The 16,786-nt window shown below is 38.6% G+C and overlaps 1 protein-coding gene across 3 annotated transcripts; it reads left to right on the top strand.

Moving 5' to 3' along the window:
- The first annotated feature begins 123 nt into the window (after positions 1–123).
- On the top strand, positions 124–11,129 carry LOC306869721 (NEDD4-binding protein 1-like). Of its 3 annotated transcripts, none has more exons than XM_079416605.1 (9): positions 124–584; positions 1,722–1,972; positions 2,279–2,413; positions 3,548–4,983; positions 7,211–7,341; positions 7,428–7,524; positions 7,749–7,856; positions 8,121–8,222; positions 9,276–11,129. In XM_079416605.1, the coding sequence occupies exons 2-9, from the start codon at positions 1,733–1,735 to the stop codon at positions 9,607–9,609; spliced, it is 2,583 nt and encodes an 860-aa protein (XP_079272731.1). In that variant the 5' UTR covers positions 124–584; positions 1,722–1,732; the 3' UTR covers positions 9,610–11,129. The 3 variants fall into 3 exon arrangements, with proteins under 3 accessions (XP_079272731.1, XP_079272732.1, XP_079272733.1); XM_079416607.1 differs by having other exon boundaries at positions 524–584; positions 2,292–2,413; XM_079416606.1 differs by lacking the exon at positions 2,279–2,413.
- Positions 11,130–16,786: the final 5,657 nt, after the last annotated feature.

The raw sequence follows: 16,786 nt of genomic DNA, 5'->3' as shown, positions 1-16,786 counted from the left end.
CTGATATATAAGTGAAACGTGTAAGAAAGAAGAATGTTAACAATAGAAATATTAAAATGGATAGTTTTATGTGTAGGTTATTTCTTTTTGCTGTTGACTTGAACGGATGTGGCTCTCGTCAGTGGAAATTCCCACACGATGCGACTGTCTCTGACTAAAGCCATAATAAACTCTGCGTTCGGCTGTTTTTCACTCATTTTCATGTATTATATTTTGTTACGTGTCTTTAACTCGTTTCTGATCTAAGGTCATGTCTGTTTTTGTCGGTATATTTGTCGTGAGCAAGCATTAAAGCGCCTCAGCAGATTATTGATGCGCGTTCTTTATGATCGTTACGGTAGAAGATAAATGCGAAGTTTCCCTTTGGTTTCATTTGATCAATAATCATCCAAAATGTGGACTAACGAGTCTCGCGAAACCACGGGTGATTTCTAAACCAAAAGAAGCCTTTTATAACCGAGCAGGACTAACATTAGACTGAATCTGGAGTGAAGCATTAGACCGTTCCCACTCGCTCCGGATTGTTTATCGCGAGCGCTTCGTAAACAGACGAAAGAGCGCAGTGTAAAGTTCACGCGATTATGGTAAGAACGCTACTTTACTGTCACTCGGTGCTACATATCGTACACATTTCTGTTTTGTTCTTGTGTGTTTGTAAATACTTCCTAGGAATCTGTTTTGTCTGGTAATCAAAGGAATCTCATTTTGAGTCACTTGTAGAACCAGTTAATCTTGAATCGTTCAGCTGATTTTAATGGCGAAACACATGAATATTCTTAATTAACGTTTTGCTAACGTTCCCATTAAGTTCTAAAAGATTATTCTGAATGTTCTTTCAAAACGTGCAGTGTTTTCCTTGGTTGTTTGAACGTTAGCACAAGTGGAATGTTCAATATTACTGTTTTCCAAACATTACTGTAACAATGTTCTCTAAAACACCTGAACTGTTTAAGCAGTAACATTAGACGTGAAACTAAAAGCGTTAAGTTATAGCCTGATATGTTTGCGTTAACATGTTGAGAACGTTCTATTAACGTTACTGTTCATAACGTTCTGATTGTTCCTGTTTTAAACATTTGTATACATTTTAAACACCCTTTCTTTGTTACATTCACTTCTCAAATCGGTAACACTTTATTTAAGGTGTGCTTGTTACACAGGTTACATGTACTTAGGCTACTATTCCCTGATAGCACACGCACATCTCGGAGACGTCTATTTGATGTCTGCATTTACATCTGCAAGACGTATTTTTTAGGGTGTTTGCTCATCTGCAGTACGTCTGTAGGACATCTCCTTTTAGATGTCAAATCATGTCTGATAGATGTCAAAAACTGACATCTATCAGACGTCTGTAGACAGCAGATGCTTTCCAGATCAAGAGATCTTTGTGTGCTATCTGGGTTATTATAGCAATAAAGTATGCATAATTACATGCAAGTACTCCGAAGCCAAACCTTAATCCTAACCAAATAATAAATACATGTAGTTAATTAATATTACTCAGTACTTTTTACATTGTGACAAGGACACCTTAAAGTAAAGTGTAGTAATGCAGCATTAAACCTTTTGACAGGCACTTAGAATTTTGTATGAAGCCTTTGGTACCAAATAAACTACAAACAGAGGTTTATATTCAAGATTATATTCCATTTTGGCTCAGGGTAGATCAATGCTGAATCACAAGCATGGACTCATGTTGTTTCTCACGTCTCCTCCAGTGAGTTGCGTCATGGCTGTCTCAGGTCTCACACTGGACGGCTGTGGATCCCAGCGGATGGAGCAGCAGGAGGTTGAGGACGAGTTCACCTGTGCAGGTGTGTTGAGGGGGGCGCTGCTGGCGCTGCAGCCCAGCGTCGAGCGAGTCTTTGGGGTGAAGCTGAGTATCGGAGGAGACAACAGTCTGTCTGCGCAGAGCGGGCAGATCTGGCTGCAGCTGCGGGGGACTGCAGGAGACGTACAGGCAGCAAAGGTGATTTACATACCTAGACGTTCAGTTTCTGTTTACCTAAAGTGAAACAACAACATTTATTTACAAACTCCTGTACAACGTGGAAGAACAAGCCTACACTGTAATGCAACATCTAACTGCATGCATCACTTTGCATGGCTGTAAAACTGCATGTGCAATGAAAACACACACACACTCTAGTTTTAGTTCATTTCCTCTCATCACAGATACATGTATTGGTTTATGGATTCAAAAGCCCCAATTATAATATGTTTCCTATTAAAATTGTTGAGGGTTTACTCACCTTATATGTTATGCAACTCGTAGCTTTTTGTGAAAGGTATCGTCAATCAGGAAGCTCAGCAAGAGATCCAGTTTCCTGAAGTGCTTCACTGTGTCTTCTGTGGTGCTAAAGGGCTGTTTATGGATTGCCTGGTTAAAAATACCTCTGCTCATGTAGTGGTGAGTTAAGTTTTTTCTAAAGGTCATTTGTGCCAATGCAGTATTTTATAGTACTGGAGCAGGTGTACTATATGATGCTGTGATGCAACCTTTGTTACAGATTATATGGCTGAATGTTTTTGTTTTATATGCACACAGTTCTTTGCCCAGTGCACAGCACTAAAACATCACAGCCAAACGCGATTTTTCTCAGTAAGAAAATAGCACATTTAGGGCAGGACTTTATTTTTTAAACATTTCCACTCCTATCTAACTTACACAAATATCTGAAGATGGTGCGTGCATGAACAAGCTTGATTTTCCACCCCACCTCCCTGCAGCAACGCCTTTTTTATTACTATGCATGGCGTAATTTCCTTATGCATATTTCCATCCAAACATCATTCTATCACCTTTGCTAGTAGAAATTAGTAAAACATAAGGTGAGACAGATTGTCATACACACTACATGGGCCTCTGAGCCCAAAAAGAGAGAGATTTCACTGCTAAACTTAATTTCAGGTCTTGCTGTCCTGAAAAATATCTAAACATCCATAAAAACAAGATGAAAGAAGAAAATAAAAATGCATAAAATACAATATGAAAATTACATTAGAAACAAATTAAAAATGCATGATAAATGTAACCTGAGAAACAAAACAATGCATAAAATGCAAGATCAGTGTTGCATAAAAAGGCATAAAAAAGACAAAGGTTACCTGAGAGACAAAATTAAAATGCAAGATAAAGTACACAAGTCAAGATAAATGTAACAGGAGAATCAAAAGAAAATGCTTAAAATGGAAGACAAATGTAACATGAAAATCAAAACAAACTGCATAAAATGCCAAATTAATGTTACATTACAAAATTTCACAAAATGTAAGATAAATGTTACATAAAAAAAGACCTGTGCTTTCTTTATTCTATTCTGATGATTTCTTGGACACCACTAAAATGTTTTTTTTTGTTTGTTTTTTTTTAAATAACTAAATTGTGCATTAGGTGCACTTTTCAAATTTGATCCTAATATGAATCCCTAATTTGTTAGGTTTATGCACTCTTACTGTACCGTAGTATATCCCTTTGTGTAGTTAGAGAATGCATGTAACAATCCAGCTTCTGAACATTTATGTTACTAAATCTCTCCTGCAGGTGGGATCTCAAGGTATCGTCTTCATAACTGGGCTGGCAGAACCTGTGGTGAAAGCCTATTCTCTTATTACAGACCTGGTGGAGAAGTACAAGAGCAGCCAGGGACGGCGCTCTGAGGCTGAACTCGAATCCTTGGAGTCACGTCGGGCCTTCAAAGCCGTCGTGGAGAATCTGGAGGACCGTCACACCCTGGACCTGCTGGTGTTACCTTTGCTGGTGAAAGAGGTCCTGCTGGATTTGGTGAAGCAGTCCGGATTGGACTCTCATTCAATGCGGGCCCGAGAGGGTCTGAACCCGGTCGAAGGCAATGGATCATGGTCGATGCAAAGAACTGCTGGCAAAATTGATTTTGGAGGCTCTGGTGGATCGAATCATAATGCAGAGAACTCGCATTCCCAGCAGCCTCGTCTTTTCCCACAATCCTCACACAGAATTAATGGCACAGATGATTTCAGCACCCAATCCAACAATCCGTTTTCCCGAGGTTTCACCCTTGACCCAACACACTTTAAGATCTCAGAGTCTCCAGAACTAGGTTCTCCACAAGAAACCGAATCAGAGACGCCGCAGGATACCGTCTTGTTGTCTGGGGGGCACAGAGAAGATTTTGACCACTTTCTCAAGTTCTTCACCGCCATGGGATTTGCCGAGGATGTGGTGCAAGCTGTTCTAACCCGAACTGACCCCAAAGAAGCCTCGCAACTTCTGGATTTGATCCAGCAGGAGCAGGACAAAACAGGCCAGCGAAACCGCAGCCGAGAGTCCCAAAATGTGGTGGGAATTGGTGGAGAAATGCACGAGGCTCTTCAGATACTAGAGGCCAGTAAAGGAAAAGAGGAAGACTTTGTCTTGGATGTGTTGAAGAAGGCTGCGGCCACTTGCGGCTATACCGAGGAGAGAGTAATAGAAGTGTGCAGCAATCTACCCGAGCTCCTGCCACACGAGCTGCTCATGCAACTGCAGAAACAAGGAGAGGCCAACCGGACGAGAGGTGGCAGCAAAAAAGCTGATCGGAAGATTGGCCCAAATTCAATGGCAGATCTCGACACTGTGAGTGGAAAGGCCGAGATGAGGACCACAAACCTAGATGCATCCAAACCAGTCAACATTAACGGCATGCCTTCATCGGTTAGAGGGCCACCGCAGACAACATACTCCTTTGAAACCTTGGACTCTGACGTGCAACCAATGATTTCGCCCGTCCGATCGCCTCCACGGACTATCAGTCAGAACTTGGATTTTAGTTCGCCAGATATATCCAACCAATCCGCTGTGCCCAAACCTAACCACAGCAGACCAGACACGGCGTTTGTGGTCACAGGACCTCAGCGGTTCCTCGAGAGCCTCAAGACGCCCTTCAAACTGCAGCTGTCGGACAAGCCCGGTGACCCCATGCTGCGTCAGATCATCATCGATGGGAGCAATGTTGCAATGAGGTAAAAATCATAATATGATGCATCTTATAGTGGTCAGAATGAGAACAGAGAGTCTTGATCTACGCCTTAATTCTCGCAAAACGCATCACATGCATTCCGAATTCCATCTCTATTGTGCTTTTGCGCTTAAAACGTTGCTAGTATTGATTGGAATTTAACACATAGTGACTGATATATTTTAGCATTGGCATTTTTTTTAACTGCAAGAATAACTACAGTGCCATGAAAGTTCCTTCGTCATCCATTAACATGCAGACATTTTTTCCTTGTTTTTCAGTACAAACATTCTTAATACAAGAAACATTTACTTGAGATGCACAATGAAATATTAAGGCAAGATACCACAGGTGAACATGGTAAAATATTTACTAACAGATATCACCGTACTTTGAACAGCTGATTAATCACAGTCCATTGTTTCGTTTTACAAGTTTTCTGAAATTAAATGTTTAAGAAAAGAGATGTCAGCCAGGTTCAAAATTCTCCTTTGATTTTGTTGTCATATTATAGTTAAAGGATTTTACAGAGGGGATTTTGGATTTCACTTTTTATCAGTGCAAAAATCAGAAAACACTGTCAACAGACGGAAAAAAAATCTATTTTATCTCATTTTAGCAATAAAATGTTGTAAAAAATCAGTCGTGCGATTATATTAACCAACACTTCTATAAAAACCTTCAAAATATAGAGAGGAATAAACCTGTAAATATTGGTGTCTGTAAAGGCCATTGCACACTGAGTCCGAATTTTTCGTCCGAAATTTTCGCACGTTGAAAAATAAATACGACCTCACGTTTTGTCAATCACGTTTGCACACTGCCTCCGAAATTTTCGTCCGTCAAAAAAAAATTCGGATCGGGTTCGATTTTTTTGCGTTTTTCGCATCCGTATAAAGCATTTTGGGATGCTTTGAGAAGGTGTTTTGACCATTCAGAGCCACCGTACAAGCGAAAGCCAAAATCCAAAATAGTGTCAGACAAATTAATACACTTCGTCTTGCAGCACAGAGCACTTTATAAACAAATTGCGGAATACAGAATATAAAGAACTGCTGTAGCCTATTTTTTATGCCTGGCGCGCACCTTTCCGATGCCGCAGTTCGGTGTGGGTGTGTGTGTGTGTGTGTGTCACCTCAGACAGTCTCTGTTCAGGATAAATTGGTTCACGGAAATTGGTGGTCTTCATTGGTGGTCTTCTTTTTATTATGTGGAGGATTCAGTATCGCTAGCAAAGTATCAAACTGAGGCATTGACATCCTGAAATAAACTTTGAATCTCTCGGGATAATCCCGCAGCTCTTTGATAAAGAGGTGGAACCTTCCTCTCTGCGCAATCTAAGGATTGGATGGACCCAATATTTTCTTTTTTTAAAAAGAGAGAGGACAAGAAAATCATCCTCACTACTTAAAGACATTTTGTATCGTTTTGCGAATTTTTTCGCAACGGATTAATTAAAACGCATCGGACTCAGTGTGCAAAGTCTCTGTGCGTGACGAATTTTTAAGATTGCGAATGCGAAAAAACGCATGCGAAAATTTCGGACTCAGTGTGCAGAGACCTTAAGTGTTGCTGAAGTGGAGAAACAAACTCATTTTGAGAAAATGGCCTTTAGAGATATGTGTAACTGTAATCTACAGACACAAATAGATAAAGTGCAATAATAATATCAGACGAAGGCCATATGAACAAAGCACTCAGTAAAAACCTTCAGAATATAGATTGAAATAAAACTGCTAAGTTTGGTTTAAGTGCAGCTGAAGTGGAGATAAAAACTCAAATGGCTTGTATTGTGGTAGAGGCAATATGTCACGGAAGCAAAATAGCACAAAATGACAAATTTGGCCTGTCCATGAAAAAAAGGTTATGTCCGTAGCATATTTCTCTGATATTTGATCTTGTTTTAAGCACAAATTCACTTAATTTTCATAATTTTCTCAGAAAACAAAACTGCTTGTTCTTTGTCATTTTGCATCTTCGCTAAATGTATCTTGAATAAAGAACGTTTGGATATTTGTGCTGGAAGACAAGACAAAAATACAGAGGAAACGTCTTGTCAGATAATACAGTGAGCAGTCAGTGATGTTTTATTGGATTTCTAGGGAGTGAACGTTTCAGAGCCCAAGTTCAGGGTTGTTTTTGATATTATCTGACATGAGCTGGGCAGTGAAATGAAATACACCCAGGGTAAAGAGCAGCAGAATTGTAAATCTGATTCGTATCCTCCGCAGTCACGGTTTGGGGGTGTTTTTCTCCTGTCGAGGCATCGCTCTGGCCGTACAGACGTTTTGGGCAAGAGGTCATCGTGAAATCACAGTGTTCGTCCCTCAGTGGAGGCAGAAGAACAACTCAAAGGTTAAAGGTGAAGCTCACTTTATATGCCCGGTCATCTCAGTGTGTTGTGAGAGCAGTGAGTGCATCATCATGTGGCTCTTGTGTTTTCTGTAGAAAGGCAATACATGAACGAACTCTTTGATCTGGGTTTCCTCAAATACACTCCATCCAGAGAGGTCGAGGGCAAGAGAATCAACTCCTATGATGACCGGTAATGAATCATTCAATCTCAAATCTAAAGAGGGTTCAGTTTGTTATGTTAAACTGTGTAATCCAAATAGAAAGACATTTTACATGCAACTCAAAATTTAGGCCTGAATATTTTTGAGTGCAGTAGCATGTAGCAAACCATTCACAGCTGAAGCATAAACTACAAAGTAAACACAGGAAAGAAATCAATGCTGTTTTGTTAGTTAATGAGTGATTGTTGGTTAGATTCATGCTGGATCTGGCGCAGAAGTCGAATGGAGTGATTGTGACTAATGACAACCTGAGAGATCTGGTGGACGAGTCGCCCGCGTGGAGAGACATCATAAAGAAAAGGTGGGCATCAGTGAAATATTGCAATATTTCTGAATTAGACCCTTTTAATCCGTGCATTTCAGTGTTGAATATAGTATATTTACAGTCTTTTGCTCTTCCTTCGTCCCCCAACCTTGGTATAATATATTATGCTATTGTTTTATGTGCAAAGCGAGGTCTTCGTATTTGAAGTGCCCCTAAAGCACCTTAAATGATCCAGTTATGAAGTATTATGAAGGCAGCTCACTAGGTCACTATCATTTACTGATAAAAGTGTTGTTTCAGTTTGCTTCAGTACGTGTTTGCCAGCGATCTTTTCATGTTACCTGACGATCCTTTGGGCCGCGGTGGACCTCATCTGAGAGACTTCCTACATAAACACAACAGGTACTAACATCCACACTAAATCATGCTGTCTGTCTTCTAGAGATCAGTGATTTTGGATTTTATGGTTCCAGTTATTTTTCACTCAAGTGTCTGTGAAATGATATGCACTACTGTTCAAAAGTTTGGGGTCTTGTAATATTTATTTATTTAAATATATATTTTTTATTAAGTCCCTCCTGCTCACAAAGGCTGTGTTTATTGGATCCAAAATATGGTAAAACGGTTAAATATGTTTTACAATTAAGAATAGCTGTTTTCTATGTAAATCTGTGTTAAACTGTATTTTATTTCTCTGATGCAAATTTTCAGCATCATTCCTCCAGTCTTCAGTGTCACATGATCTTCAGAAATCATTCTAATATACTGATTTACTGCTCAAGAAACATTACTGATGATCAATGTTGAAAACCGTTGTGCTGCACAATATTTTTGTGAAATTGTGATACATTCTCATTTTCAGGATTCACAGATGAATAGAAAGTTCAAAAAGAACAGCATGTTTTTGAAATATGTTGTCACATTATAAATGTATTTACAGTCCTTTGTAATTGATGCATCCTTGATTAGTAAAACTAATAATTTTTCTCAAAATACATCTCACTGAACCCAGACTTTTGAATGGTACAGTACAGTGCAGTAAATAATTTATTTCTGCTTTAGACACAATAACACAAAAACATTATGCGATCGATATCATTAAATATGAACAATTATTATGCAATTATAGTATTAGGCAAAGTTTGCAAACTAAATGGCCAAGTATTTTGTATTTTCATCACTATAATGTATTTTCATATTTGTTTTAATCCATGTAATATTTAAGCTGAAAATGCAAACAGTTCAGTGACGCACGCCGATGTAATGAGATTGTTTTAGGTTTGTTGTTTAGGAGATCCGCTAAATGATGCCATTCATCCATCACATTTTTTTAAATATAAAAGCATCAATAAATGATTTCATGAAATCAAAATAGTTGTTTATAGTGTTGAGCCAAACTATAAAAACACTTTGTAAAATTACATGTTTCGTGTTTTTGTGTCTCTGTTCTCGAAGTACTTTACCTGTTCCCGGCAGTCACTCGTTTGCAGGTGTGTCTGCATCCATCCCTCCTCCGTCTGCGGCACCGCGCGCTCACACCGAAGTGCTCCAGTACAGAGACTGGACACCGGGGGGTCACGGCAAGGGTCAGGGGCCAGGCAGGGGTCAGTGGGACGAGGGGCGTCAGCAGGTCAGTGAGAGGACAGCAGAGGAGACGCTGAAGCTGCGGCAGACTTTAGTGCAGATCTTTCCAAACCAGGAAAGTGTGATTATCATGATCCTGCAGTGTCACCCGACCATCAGAGACGTCAATCGACTCACAGAGCTCATCCTGGAGCAACAGGATTAAACACAGATGAGCAGAGGAAGAAAATGACAGGCAGCATCTGCAAAATCACAAATGGTTTTCAATCGTGATCAGATATATTGAGCAAAACAAGAATATTCCTGAAAAAAATATTCTAAAACAATTTGACTCCCATCTGCCTTTTAATGTGTTTTCAATTTTAAAAATAATTTATATAGTGTGAATGATGAATTATTATTTTTTAACTACAGTTATGCTTTAGAATGTGCTTTTAGGAGGTCTAAATTTGAAATGTTGACACTTAATGTTTTGTTAATACTATTTATTTTTCACATGCTCCTTTCTTAATCTAAGGATAATGGAAGGATGACGAGTGTTAGAGGCCAAATCAAGCTAAGAAAATGTCTTAAAGGGTTTACTTTTACATGTTTTCATGTTTTTCTTTCAGGGACAACAGATGTAAATGAGCAATGTTTACATTTTGTAATCCCTATTAAATAACTACAGAAATCAGGTGGTCAGCGAATTTGTGTAATCTATATAAAACAAATCAGACCGATTTGACCGTACCAGAAGAGGACGCAATAGCTACTAAAATAAATAAAAGAACATTTGAAAAAAACACATAACATTGTTAATTTCAAATATATAAATAATAATAAGAAAAACATTTTATATGCCCTTCCTGCATGTAATTGCTCATGTGGCTCCAGAAAGTATTTGGACAGAAGATCTTAGGGTCATTCTACAGAAACGTCCACTTTTCTGTCCCTAGACATTACAGAAATGTTACAATTGAAATACACATTAGGGTTACGGTTTTTTTTTATATTTTTAAAATGAAAATGTTATTTGAACAATTACACCTTCCTGAGTCATCAATGTGGCATTATTTTTTTTTTTTATTAATTATAAAGAATTCCAAGCACCACAAAACTGCGCGTCCCCACAGCCATGTACAGAGGGAAAGTGCTTTATTTTGAGGTCAAAAACTGTTTTTTTTTTTACCATTTAAAATACAAAAGCCTATTCATAACTATCAAATATATGATATAAATGGCATTTAAAAAAAGCCAAATAAATATTATAAAATATATAATGAAAATAGTGATCCCCTGGAGTTGTCACTGGTGTTACCGCTTAACAAAAGTCTTTTATTTTGGAATTAAAAAAAAAAAAAAAACACTGATGACATCACTCGACTTCCTCCTTCCTATTTTCTAAACATTAAAAAAGGCCCATGTTTAGTACACTGTTTCTTTTCAGTTATCAGAAATGTTCTCATTTATCTCATGATTTCATAAGAAGCTTTGAGTTGATGTCACTGGTATGAATTATTTATTGTTAGGGAATTGTAAAAAAAAAAAAACTATAATACAAATGGTTTAAACTTATTAATTTAGTGAGTATACCGTGATTGACAACATGTGGTTTGATACCTTGCAGCAGACATATTGTAAAATGCATTTTTCATGAAAATTGTTCCGTATATCAAGTCTTATGCATGTCGCTGGTGTAACTGTACTGTTTTTGTCGGTCACATTAAATAAATAAAACACAATCTACTTATTTCTTGCATTTTCATTATTTTTCTGTAACTCTGACAACGTGCTGAAAAAAAAAGAGAAATACTATTTCATAAAACTTTTAATATTGCTAAAGAAGGTTACAGCAGTGACAAAAAAAAATTATACATGTGGTTTTGAAATAATTGCACAAAGCAAAAAAAATAAAAATTTATATATATATATATATATATAAGCTGTTATTTATGTGTATTCTTTAAGTCAAAAGGTAATCTAATAATGGACCGGTTTCACAGACGGGGCTTAGAATAAGCCAGGATTGCATCATAGATCAATTAGGACATTTAAGCAATTTTTATAAACATGCTTAGAAAAAAACATTACTGGTGTGCATCTTGAGAAAAAACAAAAGGCACCGATATATATTTTAAGATCAGTCAGTGTATTTCAGTTAAAACAGCTCAGACTAACATTTTAGTCTAGGCCTTGTCTGTGAAACCGGGGGAAAGTGGTCTAAGTTTAAATGTTAAACAAATAAATACATTTTAAGACATTTTGCCATACCAAAAGTGGAAGTTTCTGTAGAATGACACCCTTAATGTTTTTCTAATAATGCAACAACATACGAGCATGACACTCTTAAGAAAACAATCAGACACTGAGGGAACTTCCACTTGAATATAATGAAATAAATGGCATTTACTGCAAAACAACATATATTTTCCCTGTTATTGGTTAAAACACAAGTGAAGGAAAAATCTGATTTGGCAAATTCTGAGAACCATCTTTTGGCCATAGCATGAGTCATCGCTACAGTTTCCTGTTTTGTTGGAGTTTGCATACGGATGTTCAGATAAAACAATCTGTGTTCATCGATGACATTATGATGTCATCCACAAACATTTTTGCACAAGAACAGATTAAATCTGAATAAACTAATACATCATGATTCACTTAGCTTAGGTAACACTTTATTTTGATAGTCCACTTTAGACACTCTACTAACAGTAAGTAACTTTGCAACTACATGTTAACTAGCAGTCATTAGAGTATTAGTAGACTGTCTGCTTAATATCTTCTAACACTTTATCTCGATGGGTCCACAACATACTGACTATCAGAAACTTTGCAAGTATATGTCAACTTACTCTACTAACCCTAAACCTACCCTACTGAGAGTTAGTAGACATGTAGTTGCAAATTAATGAGAATTAGTTGGCATGTAGTTACTAAGTTACTTATAGTAAGTCGAATGTCTAAAGTGGACTATCAAAATAAAGTGTAACCGTTCATTTTCTAAATGTCCAGAGGACCTAAAGTGCTCATAGACGAAGAAACACAAGTTGCTCCTGAAATGTTTTCTCGAGTCACTTTCATCGGTCATTTCAAGTGTTATTTACAAATCAAATCTGCTGATATGAATGTGATATACACACCACATTGAACATGGAAATCAGGTCCTCATTTGATGGTAGCAGTGAGGAAACAGCTTCTGAATGAAAGGCCTAACATGAGGCAAATTATCACTAAAAGAAATTTGCAAATGTTAAAATTCAACTTAACATAAGAAGATTATCACAACTTGCATGCAAATTTGTACAGTTTTTTTAATAGAAAAATGCTTCAATTTGAAAGTAATAATTGGGTAAGGTCTCTTGAAAATGTTTTGCATTAGAATTTCAGCTAGATGAAATTCACAATTTCTTTTGTAGAAAAAAATATAAGTAACTTCATGGAATTACATGTCTGCTCAAGAGGCTTTGTGTATACGTTTTAAACAAATTATGCATTTTGTATGAAGCAAATTGTATGAATTCATACCGAATCCCTGATTTATGGAATAGTTATGTTTTCTCATCAGTATTTATAAGACTAGTTCAAAGTCACAAAGATGAAGTCTTGGGGCATTAAGAATGTAGCCTATTTGGAAACTTAAGCCACATTTGAATAATAAAAAATATTAAATATGTCTTTGTACAAAATATCAAAGCTCAGTGTGAGACACACAAATACTAGCTTTGATCCAGCTACATTAATTTACAGGCTTCTACCATTTATAGGCTTTTATCATGCCAATACATCTTATTTATAACCTTGTGTGATTTAAATCTGCTCTATATGTGGGATGTATTGTCTTGGGTATGACTCTGAATGCTTGTGTGTTTCTCACAGAGAGGAAGAGAAAGATCGTCAGAGTGGAGTTGAAATCAGGCCGAAATCTGAATGATCCTGCAGTGAAGAAAGAGATTTTAGCGAAGGTGAATTTCAAACATGTTTTACAGAGAAACTCCCCTTACCACTGTAATTCCAATGAGAAAATACATCAGTACGATCACACTAAAGTTTGTTTGTGTTCTTCAGATTGAGCAGATACTGAAGAAGGGCTTGGAAGAACACGGCTATTAAGGATGATCCAATCTGATGGGAATGTCTTCCAAAAGCGGAAGAGTGATGCCATGAGTTCTGTGAAATTATCTGGGATTATTTGCTAACAATTTGCCAACTATAGTTTGAATGGCCAAAAATGCCTAAATACTGCAAAGAACACTGTAATGTAAGCATTCAAATAGGTAACTTGGTCTTTTTGTTGTTGTTGTTGTTGTTGTGAAGCTCAAAACTATACAAAACAGAAACACAAAGGTGAAATCAAATGAAGGAAATTAAACGGTTTACCCTCTTTACACTAAAACAGCTGCTCATAATCAACAGACTTGTGTTATCATCAGCAACCGTTCATGGACTAAAACTACAAATAACTCAAAAACAAATAACTACTTAAGAGCAGTAACATCATGCCTGTACTTCCAAAAGTTCATCAACAGAGGTCACAATGAAATTAGAAACAGTATGAATGCAACACTACATCAAAACGGCTTAAATTCCAATAAATAGTAGGGTATGTAACACTGCTATTTTTAACCAACATTTGGAACACAATATGAAGGATGACCCGTTTTAATTTAATTAGTTAATTAATCAAAGTTCCAGTCAGAACCTAACGATTTCTTGCATGAGATAAATTGATTTAACCATCTTGAACGTTCAAATGACAGTGAGCGGGAACTCTTACCGGTGATTTACCGGGCAGATGGATTAACGATTAGAGTTGAACGGACAAGTGTTTTGTTTTGAAACCATTAAACATTTTGTGTAAGGAATGGGCTAAGTGAGAAAAACCGCCAACTTGACGTGGAGCTGTCATTGATATGGAGAAAAATGTAGAAACGTCATTGGTGCTCGAGCGTGTCGCGCCAAATTTGAATTTGAAGAAACTGGAATAAAAACGGCGCGTAGCAACTGTGCGTGAGGTACATGGGCTGCAACTCATGTTGAAATTTTTCCCAAATCAGCGCCAAAACACCAACTTTTATTAATCAGATATTTCATTATAGTGTGCTTGTTAATAGGCTATTTTCATTAGGATATTAAGTAAAGATCATGTTCCATGAAGATATTTAGTAAATTTCCTAACGTGAATATATCAAAACTTCATTTTTGATTAGTAATATGCATTGCTATGAACTTCATTTGAACATCTTTAAAGGAGATTTTCTCAATATTTAGATTTTTTTGCAGATTCCAGATTTTCAAATAGTTGTATCTCAGCCAAATATTGTCCGATCCTAGCTTATTTATTCAGCTTTCATATGATGCATAAATCTCAATTTTGAAAAACTGACACTTATGACTGGTTTTGTGGTCCAGGGTCACATATAGGCCGTGTCTGTACTGACTGTTAAATGGACTTTACTCATCTACACAGTACTACATTTGGAATCTGTATTTAGTGAGTCATTCTGATTAAATAATTGACAGAAAAAAAAATTGATAGCCCCAGTTTACACCTTCACCTAAATGCTATAGGGTAATGTTCTGTACATCAGTTTTAATGGTTATTCAGCGAGATTGAAGGAGTGTTTCCTAAACAAAATGGTTGTCAAAATGGCGGCGCGCACAGACGCAGCGGCTTCTCTCTCTCCCGACAGAACGGTGTTTTCGTGTTTTTTTGTCTTGTAATTCGCAATGTTTTTGTACATCTTTGTCTCGTCTACCTGTCTTTAAGCGTGCATACAGTCGTGAGTTTCTGCTCGATGTTGGCAGAATCACATTTTTAGAGTTAAACTCAGCACACGCCGAAGAGCTGCGGGACCTCGGACTGCTCCGAAAGCCTACTCCATCACCGACCCCCACTACTGTACCTCGCCCACAGCGGAGGCGCTACAAGCGGTGTGAGAGGAAGCAGAAGAGGGGTAAGCGCGGAGGTATCTGAGCTAGGCTAGTGGCCAACCCACACAAGCCAGCTATCCCCACCATCGTACTAGCGAACGTACGCTCTTTGGACAATAAACTGGACTACATCCGACTACTTCACTCTACTCAGAGGACTGTAAGAGACTGTTGTGTTTTTGTGTTTACGGAAACATGGCTTAACAACAGCGTACCGGACTGCGCCATACAGCTCGACCAGCTAACATGCTATCGAGCTGACAGAGCTCTCGTCGAGGGAGGTAAGATCCGCGGCGGCGGGCTTTGTGTTTACATCAATGATGCATGGTGCCGCGACGCTGTTGTGGTCTGCAAACACTGTTCACCCTTGGTGGAGTTTATGATTATTAAGTGCCAGCCGTTCTATCTACTGAGAGAATATACAGCTATACTGCTCGTTGCATCCCTCCCAGCTCCAACAACAACAACAGGAGTGAGGCACTAAATGATCTGTACCAGCACACCAGTGAGCAGCAGACAGCCCATCCAGATGCTTTTCTCATCTTGGCTGGGGATTTCAACCACGCAGACTTAAAGAGTGTGTTCCCAAAAATACATCAACACATAGACTTTCCAACAAGGGGAAAAAATACTTTGGACTTTGTTTACACCACCCAGAGAGGAGCCTACAAGGCCCTCCCCCTTCCCCAGCTCGGAGCCTCAGACCACATCACTGTCATGCTAATGCCTGCATACAGACCGCTCGTTAAATTCATCAAACCAATACACAAACAGATACAAGTGTGGCCGGAAGGGTCGTCAGAGGCACTTCAAGACTGTTGACACCACTGACTGGAATATGTTTAAACAGGCTGCAACACACAACAACACTACAGACCTCCAAGAGTACTCGGAGACTGTCACTGCCTACATCACCAAGTGCATTGATGATGTAACGGTCACAAAGTCCATCATTGTCAGGGCCAACCAGAAGCCGTGGATGACAGGGGAGGTTTACAGACTTCTGAAGGCTCGGAAAGCTGCCTTTAGAGCTGGAGATGAGGAGGGCCTGAAGACAGCTAGGGCCAACCTTTCCCGCGGCATCAGAGAGGCCAAGAGACAGTACTCCAGGAGGATAGCCCATCGTTTCAGCGACAGCAGAGACACTCGGAGCCTGTGGCAGGGGATACAGACCATCGCGGACTTCAAGCCCCCACCACAGACCTGTGACAGCACCATCCTCCTGCTGAACGAGCTGAATACCTTCTTTGCTCGCTTTGAAGCACAAAACAGCACCACTGCATAGAAGACTCCACCTCCTCCCGGCGACCAGGGGATGACGCTGTCCCCGGACAGTGTGAGGAGATCCCTCAGCAGGATCAACGCACGCAAAGCTCCGGGTCCTGACAACATTCCTGGGCGTGTACTGAGAGACTGTGCAGTGGAACTCACTGATGTCTTCACAGACATCTTCAACATCTCGCTAA

Source organism: Barbus barbus, assembly GCF_936440315.1.
Source record: "Barbus barbus genome assembly, chromosome: 1".
NCBI classification, from domain to species: domain Eukaryota; kingdom Metazoa; phylum Chordata; class Actinopteri; order Cypriniformes; family Cyprinidae; genus Barbus; species Barbus barbus.
The sequence above is the reverse complement of the archived record's forward strand: the minus strand, read 5'-3'. Positions and strand labels throughout refer to the sequence as shown.